Source organism: Poecilia formosa, unplaced genomic scaffold (genome assembly GCF_000485575.1).
Source record: "Poecilia formosa unplaced genomic scaffold, Poecilia_formosa-5.1.2 Scaffold36, whole genome shotgun sequence".
NCBI classification, from domain to species: domain Eukaryota; kingdom Metazoa; phylum Chordata; class Actinopteri; order Cyprinodontiformes; family Poeciliidae; genus Poecilia; species Poecilia formosa.
This window is the reverse complement of record NW_006799975.1, coordinates 3,088,356-3,109,683: the sequence shown is the minus strand read 5'-3', so window position 1 is coordinate 3,109,683 and position 21,328 is coordinate 3,088,356. Positions and strand designations below refer to the sequence as shown.

Here is a 21,328-nt window from a genome sequence, read left to right as displayed (position 1 = left end):
TAGTTGCATTTTATTTTTGATATGATTCTTTTACCAGCTTAAGTAGCTGCTACAGAACGGGACAGTTTTCTGTATTTGGTTATTTGATTAATTATCCGAATAATTGATAGATTACTCGATTACTAAAAATTGTTTACATCAGTGTTGTTGTGAATAAAACAGGATTTATGTTTTCAATTTGACAAGAGAAGAGACACGGAGATCACATAATTTGACTTTTTCAAATTATGTGATCAAAATATGTCCTTGAAATTCAAACTTTCAAGGACACATTTTTCATAATCCTATCTATGAAACATATGAATAACAAGCTTCATGAGCCGCTTGAAGCCTTTTTTCTTTTTCTTTCTGGACATTTTTTAAATGCTGCAAGTCCTCTTAAGTAGCTGTTTTGTTTTATTCGTCGGAAGATGTTGATTCAGACTAAATTTCATGTTTTTTCTCTGTGGGACGTGAAACACAGTTACCAGGAAACAAAAAGGTTCTAAGGCAGAGGTTGCCATTTTCTCCCCGCCATTTACTCAATCACTATAATTTGGAATGATTGGTCTTTTAAAAAAACAAAACAAAAAAAAATAAAAAACACTGTTTGCATGTGAATGCTTTACTCTGTCCAACTCTGTGACCTTCACTCTGCTTGTTTGGAGTTCATCTCTCAAATGAGAATCTTATGGAGCCAAGAGCAGAGAAGCTATCAGGACAGTGCGACGTAGGAGGAAGGATTTCAACGTTTCTCAGCTTGTCATGCCAGCAGCATCCTCTTCAGACCTGCTCAAACACCAGATGGAAACTGCGCTCAGCCTCAGACCAGCCAGCAAATCAAATTCCTAGAATCGCTTTATACTCCAGGCGGGTCGATTTGTGATCTTTTTCTCTTTAATCCCTCTGCATCTACAAGCATTTCTTCTGTCCACAATTGGAGTGAAATTCTCAGAAATCCTCGGATAACTTAAACATTCTTGAACTTTTTCAACTTGACGTACCTTCAGGCTGCCTTTTTTATGACATACTCAAAAGTTACCCAAAATACTGACATGAACTAAAGTCCAACACTTTGGAATTGGATGTGAACACAGAAGCAGATGGGCCGTCCATCCATATTCCTCTGGTGACACCTTCTTGTGTGGAAGGTGGTGCATGGAGGCCTTGCTGCAAGAAGCGAACAGATGTCCCATTTGAGCGGAGCTGTGCTGGGAATATCAAGTGTAGCCGCCTGCATCGTGCTAGTTGGCTGCTGTAGCATGAAGACGGGCTGTTCACCAAGCGCTGCCCAGCGGGACAGATCAGCTACCTCTTACACAGGCCCTGCCCGGACACTTAAAGACCTGCCTACAGTACATCCAGCTCATGCAGTGCATTGTCGCAGGAAAACATGGCATCTCCTCTCTTAATGACATGGCTCTATTTGAGGAAGAAGTTTGACACGGCACTAATTTTCAGTTGGTAGGGTGTGGTTATCGTCTTGAGAACTGCTGTTTGATCCTAAAAGTCTTAAATACACGTATCTAAAATTAAGGTCTCAAATGTCTTGCTTTTTTTCTAATGAATTTAAGTTGGCCTCTTAACCCTGGTGTTTACAAATGGGGTCCAACTGGCCCCACACCCATATCATTTGTATAATTTGCCTCAGTCCTCGGATGCACAAGGGTTAAGTACATTAATCAGAGGTCTTAATGTTTAATCTTGTATATTTTGCCAGGCAAACTCTTAAGTCGTATGCAGACATCTTCACTGTATTCTTTGACTCAAGCTGGTTTAGGCTACCTGCAATTAGTTGCTAATACACCCATGCTAGCTAGCTGTCATGGGTAAGTGTAAATTTATCACCAGTTGGCTGGACAATGCTTGTCTTCACCACAAGCTCACTTCTGTTGCCAAACCATACAACGCTACGTGCATTCTGACAAAAATCAAAATCTTTGTCATACATGTGTTAAGTTTAACTCATACTGGTCCAAAAAGTCTCACATTTGAGTTGGTGAAACCTGCAGAGGCCCTGATTTAGTAAGGATGCTTGTCACTGCACAGTCTTTCCTGGAAGCACATTCCTTACCGTTAGCTCATTTGCGCATGCACTAAAAGTTTGTTGCTCCCCTTATGTCGAGACCATAGTGCATTTATTCATATTAAACTACTACTTGCAATAAAAGATAATGTTATAATTCACTAAATGAATTGATGACTAAGAAGTTGATCTTTTAAACTGGCTTTATCATGTTTTTGTAGCAGTTAGCATGGATAGCCTGCTTAGCATTACTGTATCTTCGTATGTTAGCTTATTGGCTGCTAACCATGACAGAGTTTGAAAACTCCAAAGACAAAAACAAAGTCACTTTGCTTTACCCCATTCAGCCTTAGTGTTATCTGCTGAGGGAAAACTCTTTTCCTCCCTTGGTTTCTTACATCTCTATGCTTCCTCTGACATTTTAAATGTCTTAATGTTACGGAAATGGCTGCTTACGACTGTAACAATTTTCTCACATCTGTGCAAACCGTTGGTTCTTATGTCTGGTGTGTTCACTGTTTTGAAAAAGATCAGATTTTTGACTTTGCCACCAACTAATGAACGATACAAACATAAGGATCTATGAAAGAGGGCTAGTTTATAAAAATATATTTTATTTAATGAGTCATAGAGCTAAAATATAGACCTGAAAATCCAGCCAGTCACACAGTAGCAGAGTTGCAGTTTTTCTTGCGCTATCTCTAGCCGTTACTTTAAGAAGAATTAAGAAGCAAAGTCTCAAAGTTGAGCTATGCAGTGTTTCATTTCTTAAAAATAATTGTGGAATATTTTAATTAAATTTTTTCAGAAGCCTAAGCTCAATATGCTGATTATCATTTCTTTCTTTAAAATGCCACATTTCAACACTGAATTGTGACTTACGAAGTTACCGTGGTGTCTAATTTGCTTTTGCGCAGCATCCATAAAAATCGAAGTACAGATGAAGCCGGTTTTGCTAATTGGTATGCAGCAGATGCCAGTTAAACCACGCAGACAAAGAAAAGATTGAGGAACTGTTAAAGGGTTAGAAAATTCAGTAACAATTTTCAGAACTGACAATTCTAATATACATGCATAACATGCAATGAAATATTTTAATAAAACTCTGGGCTGTCTGAGCTCTGCACAAGTCTGGAATGAGTGTCAAGTTTATCCTAAGTTATTTATTAGCTTTTGTATTATTTTAAAGGTTTTTTTGTTGTTGTTGTTTTTTGCTTGTTCCTGTGTAAGAGTGACAAACTTTTAAGTCATGTTACATTGATTGATTGCAACCCTCAGCTGATGCATTTTGTTGTTTCTGATTTGTTTTTTTGGTTTATCTGAAACACTTTTTATCAGGATGAATCACCGTTTAGTCCCTCAAGGATGGGATTGCCAATAAGGATGCACCGATCCACTTTCCTCATTCTGATACCTATTGGCCGATACGATCTGATACAGAAAAACACTGCTGAGCTGACTTAAAATGTTTCTTTTTTTTAAACACACAAATAAATGTACTGAATTATGAAAGCATCTGATTACTCTGCACCAGTACAGCACATTTAAATAGACCAACTTTAATGTGTTCAGTTAGTGCAATTAGGACTATAATAGCCAATCTAAGACAAATAATAAAGAAACTAGAACTGACAAAAACATTCGTTTGACTAGTTTGGTCAAACACGTAAAACTAAAGTTCAATAAACTTAGTTTCAGGAAATGCAGTGAGGAATTCTAATCTAATGCAAAGTCAATAATGAAGCATGATGTCGCTCAGATCACAAAGCATAGAATTATACTGAATAGATCTGCCCTTATGGATGGAACATGTCGTCACAAATAGACAATCTCACATTTTTTTCAACATCATCAATACAGATATTATCAGATTGGTGCACGTCTAGTTATTTACTGTCCAGTCCTTCATGTAGTCCAGAAATTTTACTTTGCAGAGCTTCACATTAATGCAGGAGGCAAATAATTGAGACTGACTTAAAGTTGTTGATGCATATTAAGAAAATTATTTTCCGGGTTTGCAAAACAATGCAAACTCTCTTTGTGCACTTGATTGAACCGAGAAGCCTCACTCGCTCCTGCAGGGGACCAGGCTTCAACCTGTCTCCAATGATTTGGTGTAAGACCCAGATCGACATGATTGACAACTGCCCAGAGAGCTCCTGGAGGCTCCATCTTCATTTGCTAAGCCTGTCTGGACTGTCATTCCCCATCTAGAATCTGTTCTTACTCCTAGAATCATGGATTAGATGCTTCTTACTCTTGTTCTGAGGGTTGTAAGTCTCACCTAAACCGTCTCTTAGATCCTAATATTCTTTTGTTCACTTGTGGCAACTTCCTCTTCACGTTGTCTTAGCTTGTATGCAAGTTGAAACGCGTCACACAACGGTAGGCTAATGTGTTTGCTGGATGGGTTTCAGTGAGCCGCAGAGTGTGCCAAGATCTGCCACTGCTGCAGTCTGCAGAGCGCCACCAGGTTGACCAGCTTGAGCCGATGGGTCTGCCAACTGTCGGGGTAGAGGGGAAGGTAGAGAGTAAGGAGAATGAAAAGAGAAGAACGTATGATGAAGGCCGTTTGGGAGCAGATTCGGCATCCTGAAGTAGGGTTAACCCCGCAGATAGATATGACCACGGCTTTCCAACTCTCAGAACAGGCATATGCTGTTAACACCAGCAGTGGCAGATGCTGATGCCTCCAGTCAACCAGTCGATGCTTTCTGTTTTGGTAATGAACAGATGTGTGACTGAGAGAGAGAGAGGGAATGCAACATTCCCTCTCTCTCTCTCTCTCTCTCGTGTCTGTCGAAGGGCTGGCATCCAGGCAGAGACAATGGAGAAAGACTGCCATGTTGGCAGGAGTGTGATATTGAAACACACGCCTGAGGAAACATGCAGCACATCACTTCACCTCCTGGTCATCTCTGCTGTGTAAATCAGAACATCTGTCAGCAGAGTGGTAAAGATAATGTTTTTAGCTTATTATGAATAAATAGACTGACTGGTGTGATTGATGTTACAGCTTGGCTCTCCTTGTTGGATTGGGGACCTTTTTATATCAAGAGACATAAAAGCTTTGAGTAGAATTGCACCATAGAAGGATTTTGGAATTTCATCCGGCAGCATATGTCCAACCAAAGCCTGGATCTGCTCTTGTTCAGCACCAGCTGTAATTCCATTTACCATAAAATTGTGCAAATTGAAATTCCAAAAATAAATCTGCTTAATGGAAATGACGATTTTAAAAGGACTCAAGTTTTTGATCTCAAACATTGATAAAAAAAAATTTTGCGCTAGTATGAGGTGGATTTTTGGCCATTTTGAAATAGATGGAAACACTTTTTCCGTATGACACAAGTCAGAAGATCAGAGTCAGAATGTTACTACTGACAAAAACGACAAAGAAGATGAAACGAAGTGGTAGGAGGATGATAATTTGTTTTGGGGATTTTTTTCTGACGATGTATCGCTCGCTCCCCAGAGCTCTCACAGCATCACGCTGTTCACAAAAAGTTATTTCAAAACGTTGAGTCTATAGCTCTTCTGTAAAGTCGTCAACTACAATGTCCCCAAAACGCCGCATACGTAGCCGTTCCCATCCGATCCAATGGAAAATTGTCGAATGATGTGCACTGCAATTAAAATACATTAAAGTCTGGGGCCGGGAATCAAACCCAGAACCTTCTTGCTGCAAGGCAACAGCTCTACCAACTGTGCAGCCCGCTTACAACTACTTATCTTAAAATACGACATATAGCTTAATGTACATTAATACGTACAAACCGTCTTGGGGGTACAGCCAATCAGGGCCAAGGAAAATGAAAGGTGCTCTTGAATAGCATGTCAAGTAGCATTTCAGCTTCCTCTGATGCATTTTCTTTCAAATATTTTAGAAATGTTCTATGAAAAAAATCTGCGAATACTTGGATTTTCTGCCAATCATTTGGAGTTGAATTCCAGAAAGTTTGAGTAAAGAACCATCAATAGGCGGACGTCTTCTAAATACTGCTAACATCTGTTGACCGTCATATTAAATATGCATATAAAGTAGTTTCAGTGGCGGTCCTGGGTCAGATAAAACCTTTTTATAACTTAAAATACTTAAGTTAAAGCCAGTGCTACATATTTTGCACTGCTTGTTAAAAATAATTAAACAATTAAATCAGATCAGTGCCATGTTGCCGGTGGCGACACGTCGTGTCCTTCATGTTCAGAGTCTGAATATGTCCACAGTGAGACAGCAGGGCCGCTCTGTGTTATCCCAAGGACACAGTATAAATGAGATAGCTGGCGTCTCGCACTTTTTTTCTTTTTTCTTTTTTTGCTAATTAATCTGGGCAGCCAGTCAAAGGTCCGTGCTTAAAGAAACGATCCCGGTTTCATCACCACCTCTGCTCTGGGGTCAGGTTGGAGGCTTGTTTCACCAACAGTCTTGTTGAAAGTGAAAAGAGGGATTAAGATGATTCTGTGAACTTTTTCTAATGGGGGTTTCTTTCCTTCTTAATGGAGCTTCCATCACAGCAGAGCACCATGAATCAATGAACTCTCTGCCCACTCTGGTCCCTGCTCTTCTAATAAACTATCCCAAACATTCATCTGCCGAGGTGAATATAAACTATAAAACCTCTCCCTGTTCATTAAAGACCAGACAATTTCTCAAAATAATTAGGTGATAAAGGCCATATCGATGATTGGCCGTATAAACATGATTAAATTGGCCAAACTTTTTATATCCGTTTCAGTTGCTTCTTTTAATAGATTGATTTGGAATAACAAAACACCTCGACTAAGATGTTGTATAAAAATTTAACAAATATCAGTAACAAATCTTGAATTAAATGTTATTCACATGTGATTTTTACAGCATTTCTTATTTAAAGGGGCTAGTGATGCAAAGCTCAACAAAAGCTTTGCATCGTGTTATAATGTTATTCCTTCATCCAAATCATCTCTGGATTGTTTAGTTACCTTGATTCTTTCATGCATGTTTGAGAAATCTTTGAATCTCCTGTGGAAACCATTCAGCTGTGTAAAACATTTTGGGGGAGTTTCTTAAAGAGACAGAAGCGCAATTTCAGTTGCGAAGTCAAATTTCTTATGTTTGACCTCATATTTTTATGACGACTGGAGGTAATTGATTGTGCTATAAAATGACACTATGTTCCTGGAAATCACATAATTCTCCCCCTTTAATGAAAACACCACAATTGTGAAATACATTTTTTTTTCTACATTAGCAGAATATCAAAAAAAAAAAAAAAAATGCGCAGATTTGTAATGGGAATGCAGGTTTTGACAAAGAATGTTGTGGTTGGGTGTGATCTGGTGGCGTTACGCTGCATTCACTGACTGGGAAAATGTAGTTTCCTGGAGGCTGATTACCAAGGATAGCAAAAAAAAAAAGGTCTGATTTCACTCTCCTGTTGATTTCTGGGAGCACATGCCAGTTATTAGTCTGTATCCTGAGCCAGCGCTAGAACAGATTATTTCATCACTCCTACAGTCTGTCCTCCCTCTCCAGTTGTAATGATCTGATAGATTGTGCATGCTAAGAGTTACTGTCGCTAATTTCTGCACTGTGACAAGACAAAGTGGTGTCATGTTCTAATCAGCATGTACGCTGACCAATCGTTGTCCGTTTATCGTCGGTGCTCTGCCAATCAGATCAGGAGGAAGACCGTAGACTGACTGCAACACTTGAAGGCTGTGTGTGACTGAAGTCTGACAGAGTGTGTTTCCCTGCATTTAGTTATACACAGAAGGGGCAAAATGCGCAGCAGGAAAAACATCTCCTTCAGTCATAATAAGCCACTGATATTTTCTCTTCCTTCCATTCATCTTTTTTCTTGTTCCAAATCAGCTTTGTGTCAGCAAAATCCTCAGTGAAAGGCTGGAGCTGAGGGGTGTTTCACAGTGATATAAATATACTTTGGAGAAATCAGTTTTTCCACCAGCTGTGTGTCCTCAGGCTGAAATGTTGATTTATGGGCTGTTTTTTTTTTATCTAAATGGAGATGTTTGATACTGGTGACAGATGCTGCTAAGTGACAGAGAAATCATTGGATGGAGTTCCAGGGTTGGCTGGCTGCTGGGACATTTTGTCTGCTTCTGTTTGCTCTGTTAGGAGCTGGATGAAAATGTCCAAACTGACTTCAAAACAGGATTACCTTTACACTTATGATGAATAACTTTGTCATTAATAAATGGAAAATATATATAATTAATCACTTCTTATAATTACCAACCAGTTTTCCCTATTACCTATGGGTGAGCAATTATTGCATTGTTTATAATTTATTGTAAAAAATGTATAATAATAATTCTGATGTTTTGACAATTAATTAAAATTTATGATGTTTAAATCCTCCCAAAACTATCCGTATTGTCAGGATTATTTTACTATTTTCTCCATTCTTTGTTCAGTGAACAAAGAATGGAGTTCTTTGTCTGGATTCTTACCTTGATTCTGTCATGCATGTTTGAGAAATCATGCATTTCTCAAACATGCATGCATATTTATTACTTGTATCAATAAATATCAATTGACCTATATTGAACAAACAAAATAGCAGAAATAACAATTCTAACAATACAAGCATTTTGACAATAACTCAAAATCTTGTCATTATACAGGATTTATCACGATAAATGATGAACGGTATGATAAATGTCTGTCCCTAATGTACCACATTTTCTTTTGAGTCTGTATTTTTTATTTTTTTTTACTTGTCCTCAACACTGAAATGAAAGGCAAAATCCTGCCTTTTTTAGCTGAAAAGGGGGGGGGAAAGACATCAATGGTGATGCAGGTGGTAAATGGATGGCAAAATCCCATCCTTCTGACAAAATGTATAAACATCCAGCAGGTGCTAAAAAACGTGTGGGAACCCTCAGCTGAAATGCATTAGGACAAAGTGCTGGCTGTCAACTACGGCGCAGCATGAGCACGTCTCCTTGAAGAAAATTCACGTTTGGAGATTTTTTCAATTTACTGTGAGGCCAGAGTGGAAAGAAGCAATCTATAACCAATCCATCAAATAAAGCGATGTCTCTGTGACAATGATGTTTCTGTTGGAGAAGACTTCAAGGAGTGCCAACCGGATTACACTCAGTAGCACTTAGTTTTTTTTTTATTTTCCCTAGAACAATGTTTGACAGCAGGTGGCTGGTGGTGGGGGGGGATATTAGCCTTCCAGTCATTTTAGAAAGCAATTTTCACGTCAACACTGTTGTGCTTTTGCGTAGCCGATGCTAGGATTTCAGAGCAGGAGAGAATGTATTGTTTTCAGACTTTGATGTGTCTCAGATATTGAACGAAAGAAAAATGGCTTCTGTAAGTACAGCGGTGGCCTAATATACGACTATTACTCTTCATGATCAGAAATGATTAGCATTCACGACCACCCAACTGCGTTAATGAACAAATACTAGCTTACTATCACTTGAGCTGCAGCTATCTAATACAGTTAGCTAACCCAGTTAATCCTACATTAGCTTTTACAATTCAAGCATTATTTTTAAGATTGTTTTTAAAAATATTTTGTGAACTTATTGAACATTAAGAAAACAAAACAGATATTTTAGCAGGAACTAAAACCATTTTCAGGAGCCAACACTGCCAGCAGGAGCTACGGCAAATTTACCAAGATAATGAATGAATGAATGTATAAAGTAACAATGAAGCACCTTTAGATTTTTACAACAAACTCTTAATATATTTCAGAAACATTTTTGATCCTCATGCTAATTATAAACAACATGAGTTAGCAACTGGCGGTCTTTGAAGGAACAAGAAAAATACTTTACGTTTTACTTTTTTACTTAAATTTTTCCCATCTAAAAAGATAGAAATGTCTTTGGTCTGGTCTAATGCAACAATGAATACAGTTTTTCTTCTGAAATATGAAAATAGTTATTTTGAGAAAAATATTGTGGAAAACAATTATCTTGTCATAAAGTAAAACATTAAATTTACACATGTGGAAAAGAGAAGAAAATTTAATTCTGTGATCTGTAATCTGCCTTGTGATGAAATAAAATGACATATATAGCAATTTTCAGTTTTGTTACATGGCCGATTTTTCAGTGATTGAAAGAGTTCGAGAGTGATTCCTTGTGACTTGGTTCTGTTTTTGAGAAATTGTTTCATTTTCATTTTTAACACATTGTTAAGAGACTCCAGTTATACATGTATGCAGAAATTAGAATGACTTATACTTTTGAAACCTAATCAAAATCTACTAAAACTGTTAAGAGCCTGACAAACATCAGTGAATCTGTTCAATGTATTCTTTACTTTTCCTTTATCTGTAATCATAATCTAAAACATATGAGTGTTGGCAGTGTGTTCTATTTGCCATATACATACACAATGACAGATCCTGATTAGCCCTCAGCTCCTTCAGAGTTATTTTTACTTGCACCCTGTCTCATCTTGGCAGGGGATCTCACCTCCTCGCGACTTTAACAGCTCTGACTGAATCGCTCACAGCTGGACAGCTCCTCTGCTTTTTATTCTCCCAAGTACTTCTGACGTTGCCCTCTGCCTGCCTTTGCCACGGGCTAAAGAAAGTGAGACAATTTGAAAAATGAAAAAAAAGAGTAGGGATTACATGGAGTCGGACAATTAGTTTAGAGAGGGAGTGCAAATTGGACCACCCACTTGGCCAGGAAAACGGTGGGCCTCATTTCTCTGTAACATATACAACCAGTGAAAGAGATGAAAGGCTTCCTTATATAAATTAGTCAGTGACGCCCGCTTTCAGGTTATAGTTATTAATAATCTGCAGAATATCTTTTTTTTGTTGTTGTTTTTTTTTCTCTCTTGGCATTTTCTTTTATCTCCACCAAACAGGGCGTTTGGCCTTCTGTTGTCGCGGTCACCGCTTTATTTACATGGACAGCCCGGCTTTAAAGCCTCATTGGTCAAATCCGCCACATCCACCCTTTGACACAGATTGCCACCGTGGCATTTAGCGAGGGCCGACGAGCGTGATGCGGCGGACGGCTCTGTGCATCATTATGAGAAGTGGTCCGACAGAGGAGCGGAGAGCGGCACATTCATGCCGGATTTCATTAATGCTTCCGGACGCAGCAGAAGTCCTCATTAACATGCACGGCCACAGGTCGCTGCCGGCCCCTCTCCTCCTCCTCTACAAGCGCTGGTGTCCCTGTTGCCCAAGCGGGCCCGACTCATTATTGTTGGGCTTAAGGTAGTCCAAGGCTGTCTGGTTGTTGTTGTGACTGCCTGCCTCACAAACCGAAATCTTTGCAATGTGGTCAAAAAGCAATTTGAAGCAAACAGGGTGGTGGGAAAACTGGGGAGATCAATAAGGACTACAGATTTTTCTTTTGCTTTTATAAATATATATATATATATATAGCAAACAGGGTGGTGGGAAAACTGGGGAGATCAATAAGGACTACAGATTTTTCTTTTGCTTTTATAAATATATATATATATATATATATATATATAGTGTGTGTGTGTGTGTATGGTGTGTATGTATACTTTTTTTTATTTATACATATAATATTGGTACGATTATGTGACACCTAGTGGTACATTTGCAGCTTTCAGCCAATTGTAAGAGTATATATGTATATAAAATGATGCCACTTAATCGTACCAGTGTTCCTCCAAGGGCCAAAAAGCCCGTTCCAAAAACAATAATTAATCAACTTGCTTCGTCAACTTGCAGGCTATGTCTCCAAAGGAGTTTTTTAATCTGTCAGTTTATTGCCAGAGTGATTGAAAAGGTTTTTCTCCTTTTACTTTAAAAAAGTTACACACGCAGCATTCACAGTGTTGTTTGTGCTGCCAGAAGTCGGACTACAACAATAAAAGTATTGTGCTGTTGCTGCAGCGGGTTTAAAGCAGAGGAAGTCGATACATAGACTCAGCTCCCCTTTTCTCTAATTCTAATCCGTCTTAGTGGGGGGAATGATAAGCGCATTTTCACGTAGCCCCAAATTTCCCATTGTTTCTGCATCCTATGCCAAACTGCGTGGATCCCTGTAGAATCACACATTTTAGCGATGCCAGCCTCCTGTCACAGGTCAGAGAGCCACTGGGGAGCAGAGAGCAAAATGGCCTCCTTCTGGTGGTCTTTGGGGGAGTTTGCTCATAGATTTTTATCTTTTACCTTTTTTCATCCTCCCACTTTGTGGAGAATGAGCTCTTTGCTTACAGGACAGACACACACAGACGCCTGGCTCAGAATGAAGCCTCTTGAACACTTCTCACACTCCAAAACACACCAAACCTGCAGCATCTCCAAACCCTTCATCGCTGCTGTGAGGGTGATGAAGCTGCCTAATGCTTTCCAAACACTTGCTAGCACAGAGTCTTATTACATGATTGTGTTAAAATCTGTTGCATCTGTTAGGATGTCCTTTTAACAGGATCAATAAGAAGGGATAGGGTTAGGTATGTAATGGTTAGGGTTATAGGGTTAGAATAAGGTTTAGGCCAGGGGTGGGGATTCCTGGTCCTCGAGGGCCAGTGTCCTCCAACTCTTCGATGTCTCCCTGGTCCAACACTCTTGAATCCAACAGCTGAATCACTTCCTCAGTGCAGTCAAGTTCTCCAGAGTCCTGCCTTCGACCTCATTATTTGACTCAGGTGTGTTGAAGTTGAGGCACATCTAAAAGTTGCAGGAGACCGGCCCTCGAGGCCTGGAGTTGCCCACCCCTGGTTTAGGCTGTAGAAATGAATGGATGTCCCCATAAAGATAGCCACACAAATGTGTGTGTGTGTGTGTCTGCGCACAGAGGGTTTGGGGGTGTTTTTAGTGCGTTTCAAAGATCATCTGACAAGGATGAGACTAAATCAATAACCTGGGTAAAAAGGAGGCCTTCTGTGCACAAGCTTTGTTCAAAGCAAGGCTTTAAGGTTCAAGAGACACCCATTTATTCAAGAGCCACTTTGTGTTTTGAAGCACTTCTAAAGAGAAAATAAAAAAATATATATATTATGACAATGCAGGCTGTGATTGGCTTGTGAGGTCAAGAAAATATGTTTAAATAGGCAGTACCAATTTACTGGTACAAACTGTACAGACTACCTGCAGACATAATATCACAGCTTTGACAACGAATTTATTTCAAAATCAGTGAAATAGTCCACTATGATATTCTTCATGTCTTATTTCTTTTTAGTGGGATGCAAAACAAAGTTTTCTGGAGCTGGAAGTCACTGTAGTAATTGGTTACCAGGTCAATATATACTCAGATTTTAAAAAGTACCCTAACCCCGAACAAAGGGGGTCCGTCACATTAGGACTGGGATTTGGGCCCCCTGAAATCCAAGCAGCAGCTCCGTTAAACCAAGTTAGGTTGATGAGACGGTAATTAGTATCAGCTCCCAGGGGAGAGCGGATAGACTTCACACTGCGTCGCATCCCCGCCACCCTGCTCTCTACGTCCTCCGTTGCTGCTAACAGCAGCAGGTCTCTGCTTCTCACTCATTCTCCAGCCTCATTATGTGCCGCCCAAACAAACTCTCTGCTTTCTCTCAGCAGTTTCTGCCACATCCAGGAAGGTTTGCTTGGTGCAAACGTATGCAAACAGAGCAGATCTGAAGAACATGAACAAACTCAAATTCAGGGCTGAAACAATTTAGTCGATTTTTGAAATACTCGTCAACTAATGTGGTAATCGATTAATCGCTAATTGGAGTATACAGACTTAAAAAAGGAGACCATTTGCTGAAAAAGCAACAGATTAAGAGCAGGAATAAAGGCAAAACTTTACAAAATATATGTGCATTTTGGATTTTAAATGAAAACACCTTTGTCTGTTAATGCTTTAGCCAAAACTCCTCAAATAGGCAACAAAATGTTTAGGAAAAGTAACTGATTTTTTGGTTTATTTGCATCTTTACATGTATTTATAATGTTATAAAAAAGGCTAAAGTGGTCAAAAGAAAAATCTGTAGAATGGGCCAATTTTTTTTTTTTAATATCAGATTTTTTTATATATCAGATTTAATATATCAGAGTAATCAATAGTATAATCAGCCCTACTTGAATTATGTTATCTGGTTGAACTTGTTCAACTTTAGTCTAAAAACGCAGCTGTGAACATCTGCTTTGATTCCTCAGACCTTTGAAGGAACACAAGCGGTAATGGACGTCGTCTCCATGGAGATTATGCGTTTTCATTAGGCACTTAGACTCAGTGCCACGTGTGTCGTCTCGGACCATGAGGCGACGGGCGCTCGGGTGAAATGGCCAGAAAGATTCTGTTCGCTTCAGCAGTTTTGCCGGAATGATTGAAGGAGCGTGCGACGAGCCGCAGTGCTGGGACTCGTGTGATGCTGTTTCAGGACTTTTCCCACACTAGAGACAGATAGTGTTCTCAGGAGCAATTCTTCACGCTGTTCCTCCAAGTTTTTTCTAGGTGTATTTTTAAACTTTTTCTCCATTTTTTTGGCTATTTTTCTGTCTGTGAGTGTGTGCCCCCGTGGAGTTGAGGTAGTTTTTTTTGGTGTGTTTTTGTCTGGATCCCTTTGTAGACTTCCAGTTTGTAAAGGGGCCAACTGGATGCTGAGTGCAGGATTAACTGTTCAGATTAGCCTAGTTAGCTCACTTTTATCTGTAAAACTTAAACCAGAGATCTCGTTAGCCTTTTAATAGGCTTGGTGTTGTTGTTGGAGACAGATTTGATTCGACCTCAGTCAGTAGGTCTTTGATGCGTTTTTTACGTAAGCTGTTGTTCCAAAGCCTCTGCTGCTGAAATGTTCAACCTACAAACTGGCCTGTTTTCTAATTTTCTACTCTGACCAGCACAAAAAACAGGCAAAATAACCTTCAACACAGTTGTTCAATACATCATCACTGACCCAGCAAGTAACATTGTCCTACAACAGTAACAACTGACTCAAATAGATACCTGAGCTGTATACAAAGCTGGACACTTATAGTTTGAGTATTTTAAAGATTCTCTGATCCAGTATTCTGATTTAATCCATATATCTCAGTTCAATTACATGCAGATTGTAATATGTTTTGATTGGTATTTTTTACCTAGTGTTTTTTTTTTCTCTGAATGTGAAAATAAACATAGTTACTATCTGCTTTATTGTTGCAATTTGTGTCCAAACATGTTTGGATTCAGGAGTTTTTCACATTCTAAATTTGGCTGGAGTTGCCACAAAATATTTCCTAAAATGAACCTGTACCATGTACTTTTCAGTGAGTTTGTAATTGTTATTGTTACATATGCATATATATGTTTTTTGTTGCTATTGCTAGTTTTTTTTCTCTCTCTTTCTGCAGGCGTAGAGACAGACTTCTGGGGCGTTCACTTGTGTTCTCTTTATACTTTTTTCTCTCCTCTGTCCCCATCTCCTTCTTTAGGGTTAGTTTAGCAAAAATCTGGAACCTGAAGTCAGGCATCAGTTCAGTAGTTTTATGCTTTAACACACCCTTAACTGGCAATTGATTGAACAGACATGACCATCAGGGCGTGTCGTCTTATTCTCAACTGCATTCTGGTTCGTTTGTCAACAGATGGGTTTTATTAAGCCTTTTCAAAAGAGGCCACCAGCATGGTTTTTGATGCATGAAAGAGAAGCTGCTATCTCTGCTGAATAAATTGGCTCCAGTTTTGTCACTGTTTTCAGTAAAGTCTAACCCCCACCTGACTCCTGCTGCTCTCTTCCCATACCCTGCTGTTTAATCCTTCTGTACAGTAGACAGCTCTACACCGGGTGGCGGGGGAGAGGCGAGTGATGCTAATGAATTCACCCTCAACAAGGGTGTGATTAACCTATTGATTTCTTTTCCCTCACTTCTTTGCCACTTAGAAAATTGCCTCACATGATTGCATTACTGTAACACAGCCCGTTGTCGACACCGACCATCCCAGATGCAAACGCTTCAGATCAGATGCAGTCATTCTCCCTTCACGGCCTTCAGCTGTGAAGGTCACCTGTTCCGTCCTCGTTCTAACGTTCCCTCGCTAGCGACGCCTCCGCGCTGCAGTCTCTCTTCTTTTCTTTGATGGAGTCGGTAACCGGTTCTGCTCCTTTGCTTTGTTTCCCCCTCTGCAGGCTGAAGCAGAAGTCTCAGTCGGTGGATATTGCCAGTCAAGGTTTCTCTCCAACTCTGGTGCCAGCCTCGCCCCTCAACAAGGCTGCGCCACCTGTTGCCAAGGCGACCACTGGCCTGGCGGTGCAGGAAAACAACACCACCAACTCCCAGCTGCGCTCTCCTCGATGTGTGGAACTGAAGAGGGGGTACACCATAGGTAAATGACGTGGGGAGCTCTGGGGCTGATCTGTTGGTTCTGCAGATAAAAATGTAAAATATTTAATTTTCAACCTATTTCAGTTTAATTTGACTTTGACACATTAAACTGGATCCTTTTTTTAAATCCTGTGCATACACTTTAGTGTACCTCTGAAACCTCACCATGCCACTTTTAAGGCTAGCTTGCCTTTGCTTCCCAACTCCCAATCGATCTTCTGCCAACAAACTCTAATTATGGTTCCCAGATGAGATTTACCCCTGGTATGAATTCTATTTTTGGCGACTGCGATGACAATGTGGGGGCTAATTGTCTGCTCCGGCTCCGTTTCTGGGTTTCAAGGGTCGGTTGCTGCTGTGAGAGTTGAGTGCACTTTGGGGAATTGACTTCACACGGTTGATGAAGTGAGTCTGAGTTAATCTAATGGTGAACTGGGGAGTGTAATGCTTCCCAGTTCCATTAATTGACATGGTTTAGCTAGCAAGTTGCTTAGGTTGAAGTAAGACAGGAGGGAACACAATACATTGTTCTGAAAGTGATCCACCATGTTTGGATTTCTCTCTAATCTTATTTCAGGCATCAGTTCAGTAGTTTTATGCTTTAACACACCCTTAACTGGCAGTTGATTGAACAGACATGACCATCAGGGCGTGACATGACAACCACATCACGGGGCATGTTGATGACGGTGGCTGCTTCTAATTAAAGCACCGCTATCCTAGTGGATATTTTCTGATTGAAATTGACCCCTATGTGTAAAGAACAGGTGCAGAACATTACCTTCAGCTCATGAGAGTTGGGAGAGACAAGATAATGCACAATATTGTGGATTTTAAGAAATCAAGATGAGGTGATACTCTCACATTGAAATAAATAAAAAATATGTATTACTTGTTTTTGTTTTCTCAAATATAGGCAATTTCACAAATCAAAAACTTTGTTTTTAAGAATTTGTAGTCAGCATAGAATTGTCCTGTTGAGGTTTGAACAAAGTATTTTGAACTTGAGATGAATAAATGCAGTTCAGATTCATCCATCCATTTTCTAACCCCTACTAGGGTCAGGAGGGCTGCTGGTGCCCATCTCCTGTGAACGTTTCGGGTCCACCCTGGACAGGTCATCAGTCTGTCCAAGGGCAACACAGAGACAGACAGGAGAAGCAACCATGCACACTCATACCTAGGGAGAATTTAGAGAAACCAATTAACCTGGCAGTCATGTTTTTGGACTGTGGGAAGAAGCCGGAGTACCCAGAGAGAACCCACCATCCACAGGGAGAACATGCAAACTCCATGCAGAAAGACCTCGGGCCGGGAATCGAACCCAGAACCTTCTTGCTGCAAGGCAACAGCTCTACCAACGGAGTAAAAAGTAAAATATTTCCTTAGTTCTTTATGATTAAAAGCAGATGTCAGCTTTAGCATCATAATGAGCTAATGGTTAGCTTGTCACAACATTCCTATGGTAGTAATGCATTTTCTGGGTGTTTTTTGTCACTTTTTATTTTTCTGATAGATCTTCAAAACAGCGTGAAATACACTTTCTTTTTCTGAAGCACCAAAGTCCAGAGTGGTGCTGGACATTTATGAACAGTTGACGTGTATGTTCTTCTTCTGCGCATGTGGGCCACCCTGAGGTCGCAAAACATTCACGCAGAAATCTGATTGCGGTCGCATTTAATTTGTAGTGTGAACGACTGTGCAAAAAAAAAAACAACAAAAAAATTCTGATTTCAGTAGAAAATCGAAATTGAGCATCAAGACTTGCTGAGATTGCATTTAGTGCACCAAAGTCTCATGCTGACGGCACTTTGCTACAGAAACTTCATTTCAACCAGATATATTGTGGCATTTTAATTTTGCTGAATCTCTTGCCTAAAGATGTCAGCGTGCCCCAACCTGCTACTAAATAAAAAAAATAACTGCACTACTATGGCCGCCTCCATCCTAAAGCAGTTTATCTTTCAGATCATTTTCTGTAGGAGTTCACTGCAGAGTAGGGTTTCACTTCGTGACTGTGCAGTTAGTCATCTAAATCAGAGCAGCAGCGTTAGAAAGAGAGGGCAATGTCTGGGTGGGTTAACGAGCGAGTTCAGCCACATCGAGGACTCGGGAGTTGCATAAAGGTGTTTGTGTATGCGCGTGTGTGTGTGTGAGAGAGAGTCATCATGGATCGACTCGTCTCCTGCCAGCCAGGATCGGATCAGGAATTGATCTGTGGTGGTCTGTATCAGCTCAGTGGGCGATAGTCGATAAAGGAAGTTGGGGATTAGGTCTCGGCTGCCCAGGTGGACTGACTGCTGATATTTCAGCCGGCTCTTGTCATCTGTGAGCTGTTCAGCAACAACAGAGGACTGCTTTTTAAAAGCAGTCCTCTGTTTGGACTGCCACGATGCAGAGTGGCTATAAGTCAGCCAGTAAATGAAGCGCGACTTTGACTTATTGTGCTTTTACGGGCTTTTAGCAGCAACTCAACAAACCGTGCGAGTCTTGAACACATGAGTCACAGGAGTTAATAATTGGCCTAGATAAACAACGGTCGGATCAAGGCCGTTTTTACTCTGACTGCAGAAATAAGGCATCAACACTGCTGCAGCGCGTAATGAGACATTGATTAGTGAGTTCCCCCAACTCTCCGGTTCCTATCTTGATGGGATGCTGCAAGTGTAGCCCTGTGGCATTTCATGGAGTCAAACCCAGACTGGGCTGCTCCTACTGGGCTGATCATGCTAATTTATTCTAATGGGATACTAATAATGTGGCCGTGCTTGTCTGCAAAGCTTAAAACAGTTCTGTCATTAGAGGCACCCAGCGTCGTCGCAAAAGACATCTTAATAACCTGACAAATGAGACCCCCACCCACCCAGGCGGCGTTTGATGGCGTTGGGGTCTTCCTCCATTAAAAGCACGCGTCCTTTGACTCGAGATGAGGAATTGCTGCTTAACCGAATGTCAACGGGACAAAAAAAAGAGGAGTCAAGGACAGTTTTACATGGTTGGAGCGAAGCAGTTCTTGTTTTATGTTGGAAGATTCACTCCACATCCCTGTTGCTATAGAGAAGGGGGGTGAGACTACCGGGGATTTCAGGTGAAGGAGAGGACAGAGAAACGATGCTGGAAGAGCTCAACTGGGGAAGAGGAGTCAAACTAGGCAACTGAGATGATAAAACACGAAGCAATGAGATTAAATGAAAAGATTAGGGAAAAAATGAGGGGCATAGAAGCAAGACGAATTAATTGGAGGGTAAACTAGAGGAAAGAAATTGAAAGCGAAGGGTGAATGAGACACAGTGGAGGAGAAATTAGATAACTGGAAATAAGAAGGAAGGAAAAGGAGCTGAAAGAAAAAAGATGAGGAAATCGAAAAGAGAGTCTTGTAGGGTGAAGATGGAGAGAAATTAAAAATGGCAAAATTGTGAAAATCAGAATTTGAAGGATTAGGAGGCAGAGGAGAGCAGGTGTGAGGAGAAGGGTAATAATGGGGATGTTCAGGTAGAAATAAAGCAAGCAGGCCAAGTGAAAGGAGAAGATCAAACATAAAGAAGGAAGTTGATGTAAAGACATCAAAGACAGAGCACAGAGAAAAACTCTGTGCTGTGATAGACGGTATGGTAAAGATGAAGAAACTGGGGTACTGGAGGAGAGGGAAGGGAACCTGGACCCAAAGGAACTGGATGGAAAAGGTTCTGGAGAAAGTGTGACACTTGATGCCAGGTCTCCTCGGACTCCCAGCATTTCAGCCTCCAAGTGCCTTGACCTCGCCTGACCTTTTTACTTCATTATAGCGGCATTGGCTGATTATTGAGGGCCCTTAAATGGACCATCTCCACACAATCGGCCTCATTTTACAAGCTCCAGCAGCCAAAGAGCACCTGGGAAAAGTGTTTGATAGCCTGGTGCTGGTACTGATGTACACACAGTTCTTTATTTTAAGCCTTTTCAGGTCTTATACAGAACCCATGTGTAGGCATGGGACTGTAGGAGATTCTCATGGTATGATAACCTAAGAGTCAGCACCTCCAAATCTAAGTCAGAGCGAGATTTCATCAGATGTTGACGTTACTATGTCTGCAATAAGCAAGATGAGGTTGCAAACTAGGATGGGAGTGCACATTTCAGAAAAATGCAGCAAGGTTTAGACTTTGAAATTTTCCAAATTTTGTTCCTGTAGTAAGGGACAGATCAGAGGACGGGAGCATTCGCTATCTCAGAACTTGCTGGGCAGATGTGTTACTCTCTTCCCTTTATTGTATTAACTCCTTTTTTCTTTGGAAAAGCCAAAAGCAATTGAAAAAAATATTTTTAGCCCAACAGAGGAAGTTTTCAAATTTTTCTGTTTCCACCAGCCTTTTAAAATGCGACACTTAAAAATGAGCTTCAAAAAACATCAATGGAAACACGGCTAATGCTGCCTTCGTAGGATGCAGGAATCATGCTAGTTTTCACATCGTAGCGTTTTTTTTTTTTTTTTTTGCTTCCCGTGGCTGCTTTGTATTTCCAAATGACTTCACTGATTTTCTGTGTAAGCATAGAAAGTCGGTGTGAGCCATCTTTTAGCCAGCTGGCTACCAATTTTTAGCTGAAACACATTTTCTCTGACATTAAAAAGACTCTTTACAGAATTTTGAATGCAGAACCTTTTTAAATCTTGATACATGGTGACTCTGGTAACCAGTCCGATCATATCCACATGGTTCCCATTCTATATGCTTTCTGCTCTAATTCCAGCTATGCTAAGGCAGGTTGTGCCTCACCTGAGACCCTTCACCATCCCCCCCATAGGCCTGTTGGTAACAGTGGAGAGTCTTGACAGCATGTCAGTGGATCAGTCAGTATCTGCCTCCCTCCCTACCCTCACCCATTTTCTTCTCTTTCTTCTTCTTCCATTTTTTGTTCCTCTGTGCTTCATCTCTCTATTTCTTGCTCTCTCTCCATCTTTTTTAAACCCGCTCCCCCCTTTCTCGTTATCGTCTAATGCATTTCCTGCGTGTCTGACCAGGGGTGTGGGGGGGTTTGATGTGAGGAGATGGCTAATCCGTCACAAGGACAGAAGGCTCCAGCAGATCGCTACAAGCTG

General features: G+C 40.5%; 1 protein-coding gene across 5 annotated transcripts in view; it reads left to right on the top strand.

Moving 5' to 3' along the window:
• oxr1a (oxidation resistance 1a) overlaps positions 1–21,328 on the top strand; it is a 188,692-nt gene that overhangs the window by 70,724 nt on the left and 96,640 nt on the right. For 4 of the 5 annotated variants that reach the window (XM_007550516.2, XM_007550514.2, XM_016670639.1 and 1 more), the window contains one exon: positions 16,056–16,252. The exons of the other annotated variant lie outside the window; for it this stretch is intronic. In XM_007550516.2, the coding sequence (XP_007550578.1) occupies positions 16,056–16,252 (197 nt within the window). The remainder of the gene's footprint in view (positions 1–16,055; positions 16,253–21,328) is intronic. 5 annotated transcript variants of the gene reach the window in all.